The following is a 23,145-nucleotide window of genomic DNA, read 5'->3' as shown; positions in this document are numbered from 1 at the left end:
TATTTTCTAAAGCGTTTTTTCTTTAAAATATACCTTTTTGTTGCAGCTGAACATAAAAACTCTTCTTCACTTCTCGGACATGTTGCATGTATCACAGCTCTGTTGTGCACACTAATCAGCGATTATATTTTACTCTATCAGTTATCATCTCTGCTATCATCTATACTCACAGCTCCGTTGTAAACGTACCCTTATGTTACCCGGATAGAAATAGTCAATTTTACCCACTTTTCGTGCAATTTTGAATTTTTCCAATTAAACATTATACTTATGTTTAATTCATGTATTTATTACATTGTTCTTTGATAATAAGTTAATACAGCTAGAATAGGTAAGTGCTAATGACGTATTAACAACGCACAGGCTCTCTTCTTAGTTGCTAAGTTGGTTCATTTCCTTTTATTTACACTAATAATCAGTTTTTTAAACTTTTATACTACGACATTATTGCATAAAATACATTTTAGCCATTTTTCTTATGTTTAATTTATGTATATTTGTTACATTTTGCTTTGATAATAAGTTATTACAGCTTGAATAGGTAAGTGCTATTGTGGTATGAACAACGCACAGGTTATTTTGATTGGCTAAGTTGGTTCGTTTCCTTATATTTTTCACAAATAAACAGTCTTTGAAGCCTGTATAGAACAACATTGTTGGTAAAGGAGGGCTTTGTCGCCTTTGGTTGCGTTACGTTAGTCACTTTTTAATTGTAGTGAATAGTGGTTGTTCTTTTTCGAGTTTATGGTTTACGCCGTCGGTCAATGCTACAATTGTAAGAAGTGGATTTTGTGGCCAAAAATGTGCGTGAAAGGAAATGACGTTTAACATACAAACAAAAAATATATATGAATGCCTAATTATCTGAGGAAAAGTTGGTTTTTTCTTCACATCAATTGAGGTTAATGTGATTTTCTAAGATAAGATTTGTAGGTACAGTTAACTATGTGAAATGAAACGATGCGGGTCTTGGCTGTTAAAATTAATTGAAATTATGGCAGTTCCACACTAAGAGAACGGAAACCCTCATCAAATGAAGATCAAAATGTGTCTAATCAATCAATCATTAACAACCGGAAAGTAAATATTCGTAATCATGGATCTATCGTACGTATTAAATACGAGGGTCGTTTGAAAAGTCCGTGCAAAGTCAGAGAGATAGCACCACTGATATTATGTTTAGTTAGTAGCATCTCTTGGAAGAACACTCACCAAGTTTCAGCCAGATCGGTCTATTTCTTTGTGTTTGGCATTCGTTTGAATCGAGGAAGTCGAGTGATTTTCAAAAAATGGACGAAAAAGAATTTCGTGTGTTGATTAAACACTACTTTATGAAAGGCAAAACGCCTTAGGAGACTAAAGAGAAGCTTGATAAACATTATGGTGACCCTGCACCTTCGATTAGAACAGTTTATAAGTGGTTTCAAAATTTTCGGAGTGGCTATATGGGCACAAGTGACGCTGAACGTTCTGGACGCCCTGTTGAGTTTACTACTCCACAAATCATTGATAAAATCCATGATATGGTGATGGATGACATAAGAGTGAAGGTGCGTGAGATTGCTAGTGCTGTGGGCATCTCGAATGAACGGGTACATAATATTTTGCATCAACATTTGGACATCCGCAAGATGGGTGCCGCGATTGCTCACGCTTGACCAAAAATGAAATCGTGTGAAGTGTTGCCAGGACGGTTTGCAGCTGTTCCAGAAGAATCCGCAGGACTTTAAGCGTGGTTTCGTCACTGTGGATGAAACATGGATACATCACTACACTCCTGAGACCAAAGAACAATCTAAACAATGGGTTACCAAGGGGGAATCTGCGCCAAAAAAGGCGAAGACCGTTCCTTCGGCCGGAAAGATTATGGCGACTGTCTTTTGGGATTTGCAAGGAATAATCCTCATCGACTATCTGGAAATGGGTAAAACTATTACAGGTGCATATTATTCATCGTTATTGGACCGTTTGAAAATCGAGCTGCTAGAAAAACGCCCACGATTGGCCCACAAAAAAGTCCTTTTCCATCACGACAACGCACCAGCTCACACCTCAGCAGTTGTGGTCGCAAAATTAATGGAAATAGGGTTCCAACTCGTTTCACATCCCCCCTATTCTCCAGACTTGGCTCCCTCGGACTACTATTTGTTCCCCAATATGAAGAAATGGCTGGCGGTAAAAAGATTTTATTCAAACGAGGAGGTGATTGCAGAAACGAATGGCTATTTTTCAGACTTGGACAAATCCTATTATTCTGAAGGGATCAACAAACTAGAGCAGCGTTGGACGAAGTGTATAAGCCTAAAAGGAGACTATGTTGAAAAATAAAAAAGGTTTACCCCAAAAAATTAAGTAGTTTTTATTTTAGCACGGACTTTTCAAACGACCCTCGTATTTCTCAATCAAGTATAGCCCAATAAGTGTTGGGAATTAATTCGCTTTCGTTTTAATATCAAAGGAATTGATTTTAATTGAAGTTATTCAAGGAATTTTTATTCATACTTACTTTTCGTACTAAGGTCTTGTAAAATTTTGAAAGGTAGAGTTTTCGGATATGCGCTTTTGACTCTGAAAATTTTCTCTTTGACAATCTTAGAGTCAATTTTTTTTATTAAGGTTATGGGGCAAGGGTTAAGATTGTTTGCATTCTACATAATATTCAGCGCTGCTATCAATTTGGAATTTCATTTTCCGTTTGGTGACTTTGAAAGTTTGTAAGCGACCCAAGTAGAGGAAGCCCTTTAATTAAAATATTAGAAGATCATCCATTAACAGCATTTACAAAAAAAAAGCACCTACACTGCATTCTCAAAGTTTACGTAAGAACAATACTCAGCTAAGTAAAACAGTTTAATATGGATGAACAATCAGCAGATGCGGAAGTACCAAACTACCGCACTCAGGAAATTCAGGCTCGAACTTCTGGGTTACGAGATCTGTTCACAATGAGATGGAATCCGACGCTTTCGCGACCTCTTATTAGCCACCACTTTTTGCTGCGTCGAAGCAAGAGCTACAGACAAACACCTTGAAGGCCATGTAAACGAACAGTTCTTTTCTTCCAATAGCGCCTGCAATTATACCAAATGAATAAATAACTAGTGTAATTAAATAACATTAAAAACTAACTATTAATAAATCATTAAGCAGTATTGTATAAAATATATAGAATATTAGCGAAGTTTCTCTTGAGAAAAATTACTATTTCATCAAGATGGCAGTTTTTATTTTACAATCCTGCCATTCCTAAAAGGTACACAAGCTTTTTGTTGGTTGTTTTTAATTTAAAAATAAATAAAAATAAAAAGTTCGTTTGGTATATACAATGGAATTAAAGGAGTGAGGTTCCAAGAAATGTTTCGGAGAATGACAAAGGCTGCGATGGAAGAAGATGGAGGAACAAGTGTCGGACAGTGGCCAGAAGACGGGAGCTAGACAGACAGAAATAAAGATAAAATGAAAGAGCTAAAAAGTCACAAGTGTAAATATAATTTGGAATGTGAACATTTGGGATGTTTTTTCCCTCCTCTTGTTTAAGTTCGGTTTCGTTTTCGGTTCTGTTTTAATTCTTTCCTATCACCGAGTGGGACAAAAATATATAAATTATTAATTTGTTTTACAAGAATATCGTAGCCATGGCAATATAAGTGTCAGTTAACTAAGTAAAGTCTGAATGAAAACTAAATGTTTGCTTCTATTGGAGGAGACAATGATTTTGCTATTGTTAGGAATTTAGCATTTTTAACGGGAAGGAATATTTATATTTATGAAATTACTTCTATAAATAGCATTAAAAAGAACCTACAATATGTGTGAATCCATAAATACCTATTTAACATTATAGAGAACAGTGCATTTGAAGCTAACCTGGCACATTCCACCTCTGTCTTAGTACTAAAATTAATTGTATAAAGCAGAAATCCCAATCATTCCAGTAAAACGCAGGCTTGTCCATGGGACATATTTTTCTGTCCCATCCCATCCCATCCCATGGCAATTTATGCCAGTCCCATCCCATCCCATCCCACGGGATTCCCATTATAATATTAATATTGTTCGGTCGCGATCGGAGACGTTCGGCCAGTTCGGCTGGCTATGACTTCGCGCTGGTCGGCTCATCGCCCGCGCGCGTACTGACGTTCGCCTCCGCTGGTTGGACTTTCAGCTTTGTATATATTTTAACTTATTTTCGATATTATTCTATGCCATTCTCACGCTGCCCAACTACCCCCCCTCTACCTTCTCTTAGACCATAGGGTCACCTCCTTATCTATTGAGAGAGTCCGCTACTGACCAGCGTCCTGTACGGTGCTTGGTCTGCTGTATGTGCCTTTGAGCCTGCTGGTTTTACTGTGCTTCTTACCGCTTCTCTACGCTGCTACGCTTCGCTTCCGCCTTGGTGGTATACACGTACCAGCACTCGATTGACATCCAGGGACATCACCCCAATAATTCTATGCTTCGCGGGCCACTCCGTGGACCCGCTTCCGGTGCAAGGTTCGTCCTCTCCTTACGCCTTTCCTGAGATTTCCCTCTTCATCCACGCTACGCTTAACCCTCAGACAAGTATATACAGTTACTATTTCCGCTTTCCTTAGAGACGCTTATACCTCTACCATATCCGCTGTCCTGGCATTCGCCCTTATACTTCTAGCACTGCGCTTCAGGAGCTTCACATCCGGCCGCAGGGGTAAGTGTTACTCATTCCTACCTCTGCTCTACTCTATATATATATTTGCAGGTATTCAGGTGTGACCTATTCACGATTATTGTGACCCGCTTCGTCACTTCCGGTTTTGTCCGCTGGCGCATGGCGCCCCGATTAACGCTACGCTTTGGGGTGTCAACGTTCACGCGTTGACATTTTGGTCCTCCGGGCCGGATCTGACTATCTACCCTTCTTCTGTGACTCCAAGAATTGCCCCGCATTGCGTGTAAACGTTTCGCTGTTCAAGGTCAATGTGGAAAAATTCTTCCCTCTAACATATTTGCGTCCTTTTACTATAGCTTCTACGTGTTGAGCGTGCTCCACGTACTGCTAACGCATCAGGGTAGATTTGTTATATCTGGGCATACGCATTGTGGCGCGTTGGGCCGAACGCACACCTCACTTCCGCTACACGAGGTTGTTAGTTTACTCAACCGCTGTGCAGGCCGGATACCTCGGTGACCGTTCAGCCTTTGTTAATTATTACGCGCCCTCCTGTTAAGTAATTATTAAATAATACTTTTGGCATCGTAATTTTGTTTTATCTATTTTACGTTTGTTGATAGATACTGCTTCGCCCCTCACCCTTTGTAATTGGTGTTATAATTCGCTAGAACGTTTCAATGAATTTAGCATATTTCTGTTAAGCGTGAAATGGTTACCTGACACTGCTGTTAAGACGGAAATAACCCCCAAATAGCTGTTATCCCAAAGTATTAAATAAACCAGATCATAATAAAAATAATAAATACTAGCTGTGTTTATTATTCTAACTTTCTGATGATAATACAGATTTTGTTTGTAAGTCCGCTCCGCTAAATACAGAAACTTGAATCAAGTTGTGTGTACACTATTTAATTTTTATTTACAAACACAGAACCTTATACTCGTAATTATTTTGCGAAATAAGAAATAGGATCTTAGAAAATAAAACTTCCTTATCCCACTGCGAAAATATTTGTGTTTACTATTTTATTGTAACACACTTCATACAAATTAGGGTTTAAATGAAGGCTCAATTATTAAGCAGCAAGTTTGACAATAATTGCCTTCTTCGTAAATAGACGCCGAGTTTCTTAATCCCTTAATCGAAATTCTATGGGTTCTATTTGTGCAATTAATGCCCTCTACGCTTAACCGTGATGCATTATTTGTACAAATACTGAGGAAACCTCAGAGCTTCAATTCTTAAGAACACTTTGCATCAGGTTAAACGAATTTGAAATTATTTTTCTCTGTGTCTACTATTGCTATGGCCCCTTACAGCGAACAAGAAGGTGATTTATCACTCGCTGCTTTCACCCGCGTGATTAGCGACATTAAGAGGAAACTTAATCGCCATCTTGAGGCCTTTCTGCACTGCGGAAAGGACCCCGTTACAACTGCCTCGCTAATCTCCTCACTCAGCACCCTGGTCCAGAGCGATTTTGACTCCTTCCTGCTTTGCGCGGACTCGTATCTAGCCGCAGACCCGCTCCCGGCGGGCCTCTCGGAGGATCAGTTAATAAACGAGATCTGTCAAGTGAAGAACCTTCGGAGGGAAATTCGTCACACCTTTGCAACAGCTGTGCCCGCTCCCCCCATCAGCGCATCATCACGCACTTCCGCTACTCGGTTGCGACAACTCCTCGCAACTCCTCCCCCTTCAACGAGTTCTCGCGCTCTTCTGTCGGCCAGTACAGCCTCGGCCGCCCTACCCGCGCCTTTTGTTGCTGCATCACCGCCTCCAGCGCACTCGCAGCCTTCACTTCTTCTCAGGGTCTCTGATAAGGCCGAAGATATCCTTGCTGCTAGCCCCTGCACTCCGCGCGGTCATTGCGCAGCTTCGCCCTACCCCCGGACTGCTGTACTTGAACCGGAAGAAGAGGAGAATGCACTTAGTTGCTTAGTGCAACTGTTTTGGGAAGACAATACAGTCCCTAAACCCCTTCTCGCTTCTCTTTCATCTTCTTCGAGCTCACCTGCGCCCCCCGGTGTTGAGAAACCGCACCCCACTTCGCCTCCGACTCATCTCCCTGGGGCTGAGAGGGCTTCTCCTTCTACTCACATCACTGGGGCTGAAGGTGCTTCGCCCACGCACTCACACTTACACCCTGCCTCTGATGAGTCACGCCCCTTATCACCTCCATTGCACTTCAGCTTAGCTGAGTGTGCCCCTCTTCCACAGCATCACAGTGAGGCTATGTGCCTATCCCCTTGCTCCAGGGATCTGCTGTGCGTTGGTGGATCTCTTACTGCATCACCCCTGCTCTACGTGGTTCGCTATTCTTTAAGAAAGCGTCAGCATCAGTATCGCCCCCGTCTCATCCTCGATGCTACGCTTCATCGTCTTCTTCCTGCTGGCGCCTTAGCCCCCCATGCCTTCAACCGTGGCCACTACGACATCCCGGATGGGCGCAGGGGTTGCTGGCACTGCCTAAGCAACTGCAGCCTACGCTGCGCCGCTGCTACGCTTCGCCTCAACACGCCCTCTATGGGTGCCCTCCCGTCTACGCATATTTTTGCGGTTACAGCCTGCAGGGTGGCCGGTGTCAACTTCACCTGCCGCTTCGCCAGGGCTATCGTGCGATTGTGCGGTACCCCACTACCCAAGGGGCCTCTGGTAGCCTTCAACAGTTTCGCCACCACGACTGGGCAGTGCGGGAATATCTCCCCGCTGTTCGCATCCGCTGTTAGCGCGGCCTCTTCGCACTGTGTTGCTCAGGGTGGGCTACCCTTCACGGGGCACTCCGCTACCCAAACTAATTTGGTTGGTGCCCCTTCCTTACTGCGCGAGTTGGACAATCCCCTCACTCATCCGCACCTTCCGCTAACCGTGAGGCGCAACCTCCCTGCCGCTGTGAATGGCGGGCGGGTATACCCCCCGCGAGTCCTCACTGTGGGCGATCAGAGAGAGGCTGCCAATCTGACCCCCAGTCCTCACCTCTCGCGCTGCAGCAGTGATCTCCGCTCCTTAGGTAAGAGATTTCTAAACGTTGCGCCCAGAGTCGAGGCAACCCAGAACTCCCTACTGCTATGCACCCTCTCGGCCAACGCTGCAGATCCTGAACTCGAGACTCCAGGACCTCACTGGTTGCCTCCGCTACCTGCTGTTCCCCAGCGAGCCCCCACCACGGTCCATCCTAACCGCCTTCCCAAGTCCCAAGTCTGTGAACAGATCACGCAGGCCTTCGGGAATCAGCGCCCGCTTCAGCAGCGGTCGAAACGGCTACGTACTGCCGCCCACCGCTTCCATGGCCAGCCATCGAACCTAGGTCAAGCTCTGCTCCCTCCTCAGGCAATCTTTACTGAAGCAAGCCTTCAGGGCGGGCGGGATGTTCGGTCGCGATCGGAGACGTTCGGCCAGTTCGGCTGGCTATGACTTCGCGCTGGTCGGCTCATCGCCCGCGCGCGTACTGACGTTCGCCTCCGCTGGTTGGACTTTCAGCTTTGTATATATTTTAACTTATTTTCGATATTATTCTATGCCATTCTCACGCTGCCCAACTACCCCCCCTCTACCTTCTCTTAGACCATAGGGTCACCTCCTTATCTATTGAGAGAGTCCGCTACTGACCAGCGTCCTGTACGGTGCTTGGTCTGCTGTATGTGCCTTTGAGCCTGCTGGTTTTACTGTGCTTCTTACCGCTTCTCTACGCTGCTACGCTTCGCTTCCGCCTTGGTGGTATACACGTACCAGCACTCGATTGACATCCAGGGACATCACCCCAATAATTCTATGCTTCGCGGGCCACTCCGTGGACCCGCTTCCGGTGCAAGGTTCGTCCTCTCCTTACGCCTTTCCTGAGATTTCCCTCTTCATCCACGCTACGCTTAACCCTCAGACAAGTATATACAGTTACTATTTCCGCTTTCCTTAGAGACGCTTATACCTCTACCATATCCGCTGTCCTGGCATTCGCCCTTATACTTCTAGCACTGCGCTTCAGGAGCTTCACATCCGGCCGCAGGGGTAAGTGTTACTCATTCCTACCTCTGCTCTACTCTATATATATATTTGCAGGTATTCAGGTGTGACCTATTCACGATTATTGTGACCCGCTTCGTCACTTCCGGTTTTGTCCGCTGGCGCATGGCGCCCCGATTAACGCTACGCTTTGGGGTGTCAACGTTCACGCGTTGACAAATATGAAATACAGTTCAAATAAAATTATTAAATTTATGAAAGTTTACGTTTAGTGTCTACTAAATAGGACTACATGTACAAAGAGACATGCAAAACGACAAAGTTTATTAACTTTATTAATTTATTAATAACTTTATTCTTTAGACTCGAAATCCTTCTCATAGCACCATGCAGTTACTTAGATGATGAATGAATTCCATTTTGTTGCACTTACGCAACTGCAAATTTCAGCCTAAATTTATTTTACAATATCAAGTATCGACTACCATGGGAAATACAAATGTGTGCTGTCCCATCCCATCCCATCCCATGGGACGTTTCCCATGGGAATAACATTCCTATGGACAACACTGGTAAAACGAGACGAGAATTTCTTATTTTGCACTCACTTAACCTTCAAATTCGGGCTACCCTGTGTGTACAATCCACGTCTGGCTTAATTAATCATACACTGAAGTAGATATTTCAATCTTTCCAGTTAAACGAGATCTAAATTCCTTATTTTTCCATTCGCTTTGCCATAATAATTTCAAATAAGGCCTAGCCTGTGTGAATAATCTACCCATTGGCTTACTTCTTTGTCCACTGAAGTAGGTATATCAATCTTTACATTCAAACTAGTCCAGAATTCCTTATTTTCCCAATAATTTGGCAATCGCTAGTTCCAGTTAGGGCTATCCTGAGTGTACAATGCGCCACTGGCTTAATTGTTAATTCGCTGAAGCACAAATCTCAATACTCGTACTTCCAGTCACACTAGGCGAGAATTCCTTATTTTTCCTTTAATTTTCCAATCGCAACATAATTCTTGAGCTACCATTTGTGTACAATCCACGATTGGTTTAGTTATTCTTACGATAAAGTAGAAATAGCAATACTTTCAGTCAAACAAGATGAGAACTCCTTATTTTTCCATTAATTTTGTAATCGTAACTTCAAATTCAGGCTACCCTATTACCACTGGCTCATTAATTAATATACACTAGCAGAAATCTCAATCATTCAAGTCAAACTAGACTAATTTCTAATTTTTTCTTTAATTCTGCAATTGTAACTTATAATTTAGGGGTACCCAGTGTGTACAATCCATTAATGTCTCAGTTATTAATATACTGAAGCAGAAATCAAATACGTTTGTCCAAAACTATACAAGAATTACTTATTTTTCCAATTATATTTTATTGGTGATTAGATCGTACATACAGGGTACTTCGAATTTAAAGTTACGATTGGAAAAGTAAGGAATTCCCCTCTAGTTTTACTGGAAAGATAGAAATGTCTGTTTCAGTGTGTTAATAATTGAGTCAAAGAACCTGAATTTTAAGTTACAATTGTAAAATTGTTGGAAAAATTAGGAATTAGGATTATTGCACGGTGTGGTGCGCAACTATGGTTACCAATACTTTGTGAGTCCTGGCTGGAAGTGGTTAAAAATTTAGAGGCGCTTATGACCATGGTTGTTGAGACGCAAAAGAGAAATACAAATAAAGGGTAAGTACGCTGCTGGAATTTACGATTAAATTCTTACTCGCAAAATATATTCATGCGAGAATTTACCAGCCTTTTGTGCGAAACCAAAATTTCATGTGAAAAGAATTTCATAATTCCGGCGAAATTTAGTTTTTCAGACTTGAAAATGTTCTCTATTTATTTCTCAGCCTCATAAGTAGTGATTGATTTCGCTTTGAATGGAAAATGAATTACTTAAAAGGAAATATTGGCTACGGTTCTACAAGGTCTGGTAAGGAGCATACATTAAAATGTAGCCAAGTGGATATTTTGGATTGAAGATATTGAAATCGTTGGAGATTAGTGCGTTTAGTTGAAAACCACAGTTCCAATCTGTTTAGGAAATAATTGTCGCTTACGGCGAAGCGGGAGATTTTGTTTAAGTTTATTTGTTTCCGTTATGACATAACTTGAAATATCGACACGTTCACCCTTATTTGTGGAAAACTAAATATTTAAAATTGGTCCTTTGCAATAAGAATTGGAATAGAAGAAATATTTGCACAGACAATTTGTTTTCATTAATTTAATTATGACTCTCAAATCTTCATTAGGAATCTGAGGATCTTTCAACGAGGGGAATCAATATCTTTCTAACCAGTATCATACAACCAGATTTCCAATATACTTGGTAGATACAAAACAAGGGATATACATTGAAAGAGGTTTGTTTTTATCAAAAACTTTTTTGAACTAGTGAAACGAAGCTGAAGACAAGAACATACCCGTGACTAAAGCTAGCGACAAGGGGCGGTATTACATTTGATGGATGGTTGGTATATCTTTGGGCCAACTTCAATTACATGCCAACATACTTAGTTTTTTCCCTTTCTTTACTCTTTTATTTTGTATCTTTTTTTTAAAAAAAAGAATGAATTCTTCTTGACTCTCCGTTCTTTTTTTACTTTCATCCTCTTTATTATCATAAAGCTTCTTTTCGATCTTTTTTTTTTTTTTTTTATCTAATAATCGACTAAGTACAATGAACTATTAATGATCAACAATCAACTAATTGTGTCTGAACAGGATGATTACGTGATTTTGTCTAGAGAATGTATTGTTCTTGTACAAGAGTGGATCTTCGAGTGGATGATGGATATTGATCTCAGGTATCTGCTGTCTTCTGAAGCTTTCCTTTTTCAACTTGGCTTTTTTTTTTCACTTTCTTTCTTTTTCTTTGTTTGTTTCTTTCTTAGCGATGTGTTTACGAAGCAATTCTCTGTTTTTAGATAGGTTTTATTGCTTTACTACATTGAAATAACAATTATATTTTCTTCTTTCTTCGTACTTTTATTATTCTGACAGTAAACCTCTTCAGTGGTAGACAATCACTCTTGATGCACTGATATACTGTACTGTAAATGGGTTATTATTAGATTTATGGGCATGGTCGAACGAAATAAATGATGTGGACATCGGTTAATGTTAGCGATCTTGGTTGATGAAGGAATGCTGATATCAAGCTTTAAAAGCGAAGACAATGCAGGCTGAAGGCTGTTTCTGGGCGAATAAAGTATTTCTTTTGACAAGAATCTCTTCTAGTTTTTATTTTTTTATGCTTTAAAAACAGGATGAGTCCATAGTTCTGTTCCACTTGATGGAAAACTTGCATTTCATTTCCATGCACAGTTTTCCTGCGTAGAATAGAATAGAAAAGAAATTTATTATTCTGGGACAATTGTCCCCTAAGAATAAATACAGGTACAAATAGAGGCCTTAATAGTTTGGCCTGTGATTAAACAGAAAATAAATAAATAAATAAGTATTTACAAAAAGTGAAAATAAAAATAACAGCAGAAATTAAGGAAATAAATTAAAACAATTAGAATTTCGGAGGATGCTGAATAGAAAGGAGATAACTGAATAGAAGGGATTTAAAGATAGAAAGGGTAGGAGCATGGCGGACAGCACGTATTAGGAAGGACTTGTCAAAGGATGAGGTACGGTGAGAGGGAATATAGAGATGAGATGAGCGAGATCTAGTGCTGCGGGAATGGATGGAGGATTTAAACTTAAGGAGTTGAAAAATATAGGAAGGCCTTTGAGACTAGATGACTTGAAAAAGGAAAGAAGCCAAAAAATATTGACGGCGATAGACAGGAAAAAGCCACTTCAACTCATCGTAGCAGTGAGAGTCTCTGGAAATGCTGAAAATAAATCTTATAAAGCAGTTCATGAGGCGCTTAAGCTTAGCTTCAATATCACTAGAAAGACCGGCCCGTACACTAAGCAACCATAGTTGAAATGGGGGAATGTAAGAGAGGAAACTAGGAGTTGCTGGGTCTTAATTGGAAAAAAGGTGCGTACATATTTCGGTCAGGATATTGAGCAATGTTATTTTCAAGGGTTTGCGGGTTAGAGAGGTGTTTAGAACTTTCGTTCTCGTACTCAACATCTAGTTCAAGACTGTTCAATCTACGAATCTTAGCTGCAGTTTATGGCTACTATGTTTTATTGCAGTGAATTGAAAATAACTTGCAGAAAATCGAATCGATAATTCTCTAGCGTTCAATTATCACAACTACACCGGACATTATTCATTGATAAATACATTGACATAGTAAATAATCAGAGAAATAACTAACAGGTGGAGAGATTAACTGAGTAAAAGAAATAAAATCGTAGCGCATATCAAGAGCAGTCAGCTGGAATGCAGTTTGCCGGGTGAATTGAGCAATATTTTACTGCAGTTCAAGTTGATTTAAAGAAAAGGAAAAAAATAAAAATAAATAAAGAGAACAGAAAAATATATTCTACTTTGCAAGCTTGTTAGGTGCATAAAACGGAATTAATGCAACCAGGAAGCAGACACTTTACCTAGTTCAATTATGTTGAAATGAAATTAGATTTTTCTATGTCAGATTTTGTGTAATTTTAATTTTGTAATTTGGAATTGTTTTATATATATTTTTTAAAATCTCTTTTTCGTTTTCGAATCTTTGCAGTTAACACGCATTTATTGCAGGTTTTTACAAGTTGGATTGCTGTCTGCCTTTGGTCAGCGTAACTAAAAAAAACAAGATGTGAAAATCGATGTGCCGGTTTGATAGTTCGTTTAGGTTCTGAAAAGCAATTCTGTAATTAGATGGACAAAGTCGATGAATCACTTTATTGTTTGGATTTTATAATGATCGATTTCTTTTTTAGCCTTATCATCGACGACACAGATTCAAATCCTTTCGTTGAAACCATTTCCGGCGTCTCGGTAAAACTTCTCGTCGAAGGTAATTCTACCCCAATTAGAGAATTCTGATTTTTAGAAGCCGTAGCAAAAGAAGAGGGCATGGTGAAGTACACACCAGTACCAACAACTATCTCATTCTAATTGAGGTGTCAAGAAAACATGTTTCTTTATAAAATCATGGATTGCTATTGCGCGTTTTGCTATACTCGTATCTGTGATCACCCCGATTATCAAGACATCCTAATGGTGGAAGAACATCCGAAGCCGGTCGATAACTTAAAAAAAAAAAGTGATGCAGGGAAAACACTCTTATAATACCCAGCATAATGGGTCCATCTGTTTGCTAACTCTAAAGAACCCAGTCAGCAGACGTACTGTGACCCATAAATAGTAAAGGCCCTCTTTATACGTCTTGCGAGAATTCTCTATTAAACTAGTTCGCAAGACTTTGTCTATAGGAGAGCTGAGATTTCCTGGGAACATCCTAGCCCTTACTCCAGGATGAATCCTTGATCCAGTTGGCTCTGGAACCAAAAAAGTCTTTTTTGAAAATCTCTTGTTGATCTATTTGTACTGATCCTTTCATTTTTATAAGGTTCACCACTGTACAATTGCATTATTTTAGCCATTTCTTCGAAGTTGGCTCCAGTGTTGTTCTTTCTAAGTTTAGGTATACGCTAAAGGAACGTAAGGCCATCATTCTATTTAAAAAGTATTATTAGAAAACTCATTTTCTAGGGGGATACCTCTCGTAAGTACCGTTTACTTGTAGCTATAACTTTACCAATATTGAAGCCAACTGACCTTCAGTAAAAAGTTTTGATTTAAGTAGTGATTACTAATTCGTTTTGAGTTTCACATTGTTTTTGTTTTTTTTTCTGAACATTTAAATATGATAATTTCAAAACATTTTACTATTTTCCCTAAAAAAAAATGGCATTGATTTTCCTCGTAATTTCCCAGACATATGCAGTTGGGATGCCTGAACTGGTCCGGGTAAACGCTGGATGCTCCTACCTGATCAGACCTATGAGGACACCAGTCCTCCAGAATCATTCCTGGAGCTTTGTTCATTACTCAAAACATTCAGGATTGACCCAAGATTATTGTGTACATATAGGAATGCCTCTACCGTTCGACCAGCATGTAAGTAATCAATTTATATATTTGCAAAAACTTAATATACAAAGAAGTTTAGGATACAAATAGTTAAGAGTTAACAAATTTATATTTTTTCTTAATAACTGCAGTAACTATGGTAAACTATCTGCTCTAACCTTTTTGTTTTCTCATCTCAAAAGATTCTTTTTCATAATTGAACAAAACCATTTAAATAACAAAAACTTACAGTTTTAAAAGTTAAGTATAAGGGTTGATTAAACGCCAAAAGGTACACAAATCAGCAGTTCCCAACATTTCATTAATACTTCATTGATATAATTTAAGTAATTTTACTGCATTAACTTTTCCTTCACATTTTTTAGAATTTATTAGATGTCACAGACCCTTATGCTGGCCATTTTCGTCTACAAAATATTTACTCAAGTAGCACACCATTTAACTTAGATTGACTGTAATATCTATTTATCTATAATAATCAAACTATTAATCACAGGTGAAAAAGAAAACGTTATAAAAAATATAAAAAAAATAAGAGGCTAAAAAATTCATAAACTTTTTTTACATCAATGATTTTATGCATTTATTTTTATTTTTAAATAAAAATCATTGGTTTAAGTTCATTCTTTGATTAAAGTAATTGTTATTTTATGTTGTAGTCAAACGTTTGTAATAATAAGTAATAAATAATCTGGCTTTATCGCAAATAATATAGTTTTCTTCAATTACATTCTCAATCTAGGTGTTCTTCCCACAATGTTATATATATGTAATATAAAATAAAGAAAATAAAGATATGCATATTTTTAGGACAGCTAATTATTCCAGTATTTTACCATAAGTAAAATTAGGGGGACTAAATTAAATTACAATTGAGAAATGAGTAAATATTGTTGAATAATCTACTTGTTATTAAATGTATGTTATTTGTGCTCACGAATATTTCGGTAAGACGAATTTAAGACTGAAATATTGTTTTGAATCCTCCGTGATTGAAATTTAAAAAGTGGCCGACTCTAACTTTGTTTTTTTCTACTTTAACATGCATGTATATGTGACTACTCAGAATAATTCATCACTCATTTTATCATAATTATAATAAAAAAATATTATGAATGAACTGGCCAGCATAAGGGTCTGTGACATCTAATAAATTCTAAAAAATGTGAAGGAAAAGTTAATGCAGTAAAATTACTTAAATTATATCAATGAAGTATTAATGAAATGTTGGGAACTGCTGATTTGTGTACCTTTTGGCGTTTAATCAACCCTTATACTTAACTTTTAAAACTGTAAGTTTTTGTTAAGGAGATTTTTGTACCTTTTGGATAGATTTTCCTTTTTGTCTATTTGCAAAGTTACGTCTGCTTTACAGATTTTTTAAAATTTGGAATAAGCTATTCTATCATTATAACCTGATAAGGTGTTAAATCGGAACCGTAACTACCACTGGAGAGATCTTTTTAAAGAATGATTATAGTTGCGGTCCCCAAACCATCCTCAATAACCATTTTTTTGAGAAAGCGTTTTGAATAAAATAGGAAGGTATTTGTACGTAAATAGCAAAATTAAACTGCGATTTCAGTACTTCCTTTTAAGAGGAGCAAGAAAAATAAACTGCGATTACAGTACTTCTCCCTAAAAGGCAAAGATTTTGAATCGAACGACAATTCATTGATGTAAATCGGTTCACTCATTGATAATTTTAACGATTGCAGTACTTCCTCTTAGTAGGTGTAAGAGCATGATAGCACTTCACAGCCACATAGAGGAGCTTTAATCACTTCTTCGTGCTAAATTTTATCAAAATCGGACTAAGCTTTGTAGAAATATTGGTAATAATAGTTTTAGAAAGGGCCTTATTTGGGTGGGGCGAACTCCCCTCCTTATGAGGCATAGCGTCGAGACTTTTAAAGTACAAATCTGTACAAAATTTCGATTCGAATGACACTTCATTCATGAAAATCGGTTCACGTGTCGATAATTTGAAACGATTGCTATACTTCCCCTTAACAAGTGTAAGAGCAGATCGTCGCTTTATTGTTAGGTAGGGGAGCCCTAACCCTATCATCCTACCAAATTTTATCAAAATCGGGCCAAGATTTACAGAGTAATTAGTAATAATAATTTTGGAGGGGGCCTTACATAAAGGGGGCTAACTCCTCTCCCATTCGATGTACAGGGCCGAGACCCCCAAAAGGCACATCTACATAAAATTCCGAATCGAACGACACCTCATTCATGAAAATCGGTTTGCGCGTTTAGGCGCTACGTTGTTTACAAAAAAGGTAACAACAACAAGAAGAAGAAGAAGAACAACAAGAACAAGAACAACAACAATTTTTGAAAAAGCCGTTTTTGCTCATTTTCAGCAACTTTTTTCTCGAAACCTATTAGATCTGGGTGGTTGCAAAAAAATTACAGTTATAAAGGATGGTTTGGAGTTAGATTTAAAGAAAATTTGGGAATTTTATCTTTTATAGAAAAAGAGAAAAAAATTGTCAAAGTTGGGTGTTTTTCAACGTTACACTTTTTCGTGCAGTTTTTGATGGTCAACCCTTATACAACTGTCCTACCGGACAGTTTTAATAATGTAGTTTGTTTACTATTACTACGTTTAAAATATCAGTTACAGTGATACTGTTTCAACACATGATTGCCATTGTTTCACAGCGAAAAAGGTAGATCATCAGCCTCTTTTTAATTACCAATCAGGCAAAATTGGTTATTATCTGAAGTTCAAAAAGATTCCCTTTTTTGCATAAGTTTACAGCAATCAACTGGCTGATTAACCTAATTTCTATAATAATTTAAAATTCAAATTCTCTTCAAAATTTAAGTATTCTTCCTTAGTCTGTACATAGGGCAATAGTTCTATATTTTAACGTTTCGTAGTTCAGATTTTCCCAACTATCATCAGCTACGGACAAATACATAAAATATTTTGAAGATTAAATCACTAACGCCGGTTGGCTGTCTATTCCAACCACTGGCCAAGCTTAAGTAACGTAACTTAGATAATCTTTCACCCCGGTATCCCTAATGTTCAAATTAAATAGCAAATACTGTCCTGGCAAATAATTTTTACTTTCTAATACCTACTTCTATCCTCACAATATAATTAGATCTAGAATAAGACCAGGTACTGCACACTCGAGTTAGACTCTACGGAAATAGCCTCCTTACGATAGACTATATACTTGAAGTCATCGTGATTATATATGTGTTTAGTTGAAGCTAAACCCAAATACAATACTTTAATTGATTTTGGTTTTTGACAAAATGTGAGCTTATGAATTAAGGGATGGTACCATCGGCGAAACCGCATTCCCCCTCGTCGACCAGATCGATGATGTAAGAGGGGAGCGCGGTCTGCATCCGATAGCCTAGGCTCCACCTTGCCTTGCTGGGCAAGATATGTGTGTGGCAGCCCGATAGGGCAATAGGTACCATCCCAGCTCTAGTGGCCTTTGTATGAGAAAAGAGATAATGTGTGGTGGGCGCTAATGGCCATAGACGTCGATGCGCCGGCGAAAAAAAAAAAATAAGACCACAAATGAGTTGGACTTAAAAAAGTTGAGTTGAACTTTTTCAGAGTTGGTCTAAATTACTGCAATGTCCCTATCAAATTAAATAATTTACATCTTGCTTGGACAAAACTGATCTAGCATTATATGAATATATTTTACTCTAGCGCGAAATAAGCCTTTGGATAAAATATTGAGATGCCCCATGATAACTGTAACTTAAATTTTCTGCCTTTGGTACAAGAATGTTGTTACAATTTTCTATTAAGTGATCTTTTAAAGATACAAATTTTAGTTTTATTACCGTTGCTTTGCAAAATAAAAGAAAAAAAACACCAATGTATGTAATCAAGTGTTCTTTTTAATGTGTTCATTTATTCGGTTGCATGTGACAGGTATTTTAATCAATAATTTTTGTTAACATCATCTATGGAATGGTCATTTATTTCTTGACCTTTGATGAACTCTGTGTAAAAATTTCAATTACTATGAAAAGGCTGTAATCAACTGTAAATGACTTTTAAAATTAACAGCTTAAAACATTTAAAACTGTTGATGTAATTATAAGAAAGTTGTAAAGTGCCATATTTGTTACTTCATATTAAAGTTAATGCAATGAGCAGGTATAGCGTACAACTAGCGTTATCTTGTAGGTAAACACTTTACTACTTCATTGCTGTAGTCCAGAAATATAATCAACAATCGCAGACATTAATAGTTGTAACATTTAAAAAAGAAGTATCATTTGTTTTTTTTTTAATGTATTTTTTCTTAAATTTCTTTTAATAAATAACAGATAATTGTATAATTCGAAATTAATTTAAAAATGAATTAATCAATTCTGCATAGGATCATCCCAACTGTACAGATTACACAAGGTTTGTAGGTGTTGAAATTCAAAAGAATCTAGGGATTTTTGACCTTAGTGATTAGTGTACCGAATTACCACGCTTAAATCTAGCTGCCGACTCTTAGATTTTTCTCTTCCTAGAAGCTTCTTACACCTCACTGTTCGGTGATGTTGCACGACAATGTTTCGTAAATACATTTTCTGGAGGCCGGCAGTTCACTGCAAAAAAATCTATGGATGCCAATTACCACAGATGTTGACCTCTCTTAATAGTTAACTTTAAAAATTATTATAATTTCTCTGTATTGTTGACCTGAAGTATAAAAAATTCAAGCTGGAGACAAAATTAAAAATTGCGTGCCCCATTCGCAATGGCGTCTAACATTGTGGCTTTCAAGACATTACAGTTTCGATCTGTGCTCTAAGCAAGCATATTTCTGCTTAAATTAAATCTTCTTTACTTCAAAATTTTAAAAGAAATAACAAAATTTTCATCTAATTCTCTGTAAATTGAAATTTTATCGTCATAATTTGTAGCAAGTTGTAGATCAAAAAAGTACAATAATATCCCACTATATCAAAAACCTCCAAAATAAAATGTTTGAGAGGTAGATAAGGGGAATTAAGCTATCTAATTAAGTGTTAATTTCGATTTGTCATTGTCTCTTTCATCTGTGAAATACTTATGGACAACAAACTCAAAAAATAAGTCTTTAAAAAAAGGATCAAAAACTTTACGAAGTAGGAGAAACTCGAGGGACCTTATCAAACCAGGTTGTTCTAGTTATCTTATCACTTGGAGCAATTCAAAACCCAAAAGGTACTAAATAATTATATAAAACTCTTCTTAACGTAAATGAACACTTCAGAATTGTCTTGTAGTAGACAAACGATAAACGCTAAGTACTCTCAACTAGACTTTAATACAGATAAGAATGTCAATGTACCTGACCATACAAGGCGTTCCATTGCTTCTGCCATATTAAGCGCTCACAAGAAACATACTTGATCGTAAACTTGCATCGTAGTACCAGCGTAGTTTGTTCACAACCACTTTTGGCAAAATACAAAGATTAATCAATATAAATGCTTTGGATAGTTATTACAGTTACAGAACTTCTTCATACGAGTAGATGCTGGTATGTATTTGATGAGAAAAGATTAAGAACTATGTGTCGCTTTGGTAAAAATGATCTGGACAAGCATAAAATAATTTATTAGAACTTAAAGTAAAAACAAAAGTAGTTTGGCTTTAAATATCTGAATAAAACTACTGATTTTATTCCTTGTCAAAAGTTTCTGATACATTTATGATTGTTGGAATTACAATGGAAACCTTGCTGAGGTTTGTGAAACTGAAGAATATGGAAATGAAAGCAAGATTCAGGATCAAGCATACTGGTTTTTGGCAATGTATCCGATATGGGAATGCGGTCATTTGTAGGGTGATGTTATCACAAACCCTTGTGCAGAACTTCCTTCAGGTACAAAGATGAAAAGTTGTTTTTACAGTGAACTAGGCAGGACTAGTTAACGATGGGTTTGTCTGGACTTGTTACTGATGATTACCTAATAATGTTACACGGATGAGTAGATTGGTTCTGGAAATTTTGGTTGTGACTGATTTACCATGGAAGATCTAAAGATTTGTATGGTTCAAGTCCAGATCTTGGCATGGTTTAAGTCGTTGAATTTCTTTAAGGTGGCTACAAGGACTCTGAGGGACCTTGGGTCCTTAATTTTGAGCTTTGTGCCACCCCATGTAATAAATTATACTTTGCTACTAAAGCTTTGTAGATGTTGATTCCAAAAGAACTTGAAGAATGTCAACATAATATGCTTAAATAAAAAGAAGTTTAAATAAATAAATTTGCAAAGTCTGCTTTTTATCGAAGACGGAAAATTCGTGACAATTTTCATCAGAAAGAAATGTAAGAAATAACCAATAACCTTCCTTAAACTTCGAAAAATCTCTTGCTTTCTAGATCCTTTCTTCTTACAGGAAAATATGAGTTAAAAGAATATTGGAAAATGATAATTATAAAACACCTGATAAGTAAGTCGTACTGTTCTCGTGGAAAAACGTAGGAAACTTCACCATTACGAATACAAAAAGCACTTATCGATTTTACAAAAAAGAGTACCGAAACGAGATTTATCTAAAATCAGCTGATTATCTTCAATGGTTCAAGAGGAAACTAGAAATGTGAAGATAGAGTAAAAGACGGCAATTGATGATACATCCGGTAATTAAAAAGAAATTAAATTTAGAAACAGATGTATTTAATAGATAAACAACGTTTATAACACAATTAAAAAAAATGATGACCAATTCATTTTCATTGTTTTATTTATTTCCCTTCTCTCTAACATTAACTATAGATAAAAAAATAAAAAAACATCTGTTAGCTGTACAAATATAGAAGATCAAAAGACTAAACAAAAATACCATAAAGAATTTGACCTTAAATGCTATAGAAAGTTCATCGATAATGACTTAATTATTATTTGCAAATATTTGCCGTTATTTAAATATTAATGACGCGCAATAAAATTGAGGTTAAGTGGACCAAAAGAAGAAAAAAAATCCCTTAAAGAATTCCCATTATTTTTAAAAACTTTTAAGAAAATAAAAATTTATGATCTGTTGATTTTACTTTCATTTTTGTTTTGCTTTTTTGCTTCTTCTCTTCGTTCCTAAATTTATTAACTTTTACTACGTGATTGTTTGCTTTAAATTTGGTTTAAGTAAGTTCTAAGTAAAGAATTGAGGTTAGTTTAATCCAAATCTCATACAAAATTAGAGGAGAATTATTCATCTTACCATTAATTATGCAATGGTTATTCCAAATTTAGCCTATTCTGTGCATACAATTTACCTTTGTCTTAGTTATTAAAAGTATGAAGGGGAAATCACAATCTTTAACATCAAACTAGACGAGAATTCTTTATTTTTCCATTAATTTTGCAATGGCAGATTCGAATTCGAAGTACCCTGTTTGTACATTCCTACTAACGCCTGAATATCAAATTACCATTGCAAACTAATTGGAAAAATAAGTATTTCTTGACTAGTTTTGAACATTAGTATTTGATTTTCACTTCAATGAATTATAACTAAGCCAAAGTTTGATTATACACACAGAGAGGACCGAATTTGAAGTTATGATTGCAAAATTAATGGAAAAATAAGGGATTCCCGTCTAGTTTGACAGTAAATTCTGAGTTATCTTCTCCATTGTATTAATATCTAAATCAAAAGAGTATTGTTGAGACGGGGTAGCCCGTAGTTGAAATTACCATTGCCAAATTAATAGAAAAGTAAGAAATTCTCTGCTAGTTTTGCTGCCAAGATTGAGATTTCTTTCTTCATTCTGTCGTAATCTTTCTCTTTCTTCTATCGTTCTAAACTAGAGGAGTATTTCTTATGTTTCTTATATTTCATTTATTTTCAGGCGTAATTTGAAATTCGGCTACCCTGTGTATACATTGCACTTCTTGCTTAATTTCTGATACACTGAAGCAGAAATATTAATCTTTCCAGTCAAACTAAACGAGAATTCATTATTTTTCCATTAATTTATACCAATCTTTACTCAAAATTCAGGCTACCCTGTGTGTACAATAGTTAGTTATACGATACAAGAAAGTAAAAATCTCTATCTTTCCAGTCAAACTAGAAGAGAATTCCTTATTTTTCCTTTCCTCTTGCTATAGGAACTTCAAATTCGGGGTACCCTGTTTTTACAATCCAATTCACCCATCAATTTCGAATCATCATGACAAAATAATTGAAATAATGAGTAATTCTTGTCTAGTTTTGAGCAAACTTATTTGATTTCTGCTTCACTATATTAATAACTAAGACAAAGGTGGATTGTACAGACAGGGTCGCCTTTAATTACAAGCTATGTGTGCAGAATTAATGGAAAAATTTGGAATTCTCGACTAGTTTGTCTTGAATGATTGAGATTTCTGCTTGAGTCTATCAATAATTAAGCCAGAGGTGGAATGTACATACAGGGTAGCCTGAATTTTGAGATACGATTGGAAAAGTAATGGAAAAATTAGGAATTCTCTTCTACTTTGTCAGGAAATATTAGGATTTCTGCTTGAGTCTAT

The 23,145-nt window shown here is 37.1% G+C and overlaps 1 protein-coding gene and 1 long non-coding RNA gene across 4 annotated transcripts in view; one reads left to right on the top strand and one right to left on the bottom strand.

Annotated features, from left to right (window-relative positions):
- dachs (unconventional myosin-IXb-like dachs) overlaps positions 1-23,145 on the top strand; it is a 323,656-nt gene that overhangs the window by 78,708 nt on the left and 221,803 nt on the right. For all 3 annotated transcript variants that reach the window (XM_074112324.1, XM_074112328.1, XM_074112325.1), the window contains one exon: positions 14,491-14,673. In XM_074112324.1, coding sequence (XP_073968425.1) covers positions 14,535-14,673 — 139 coding nt within the window. In that variant the 5' untranslated portion in view covers positions 14,491-14,534. The remainder of the gene's footprint in view (positions 1-14,490; positions 14,674-23,145) is intronic.
- Positions 18,193-21,417, bottom strand: LOC141446004 (uncharacterized). The gene is made up of 3 exons (XR_012453440.1): positions 21,073-21,417; positions 19,971-20,076; positions 18,193-18,639 (listed from the first exon to the last, which is right to left on the bottom strand). It is a non-coding gene; the product is annotated as an uncharacterized lncRNA (long non-coding RNA).

Source organism: Rhodnius prolixus, unplaced genomic scaffold, assembly GCF_049639745.1.
Source record: "Rhodnius prolixus isolate KJV_2025 unplaced genomic scaffold, Rpr scaffold_1, whole genome shotgun sequence".
Classification (NCBI taxonomy): Eukaryota; Metazoa; Arthropoda; class Insecta; order Hemiptera; family Reduviidae; genus Rhodnius; species Rhodnius prolixus.
The sequence above is the reverse complement of the archived record's forward strand: the minus strand, read 5'-3'. Positions and strand labels throughout refer to the sequence as shown.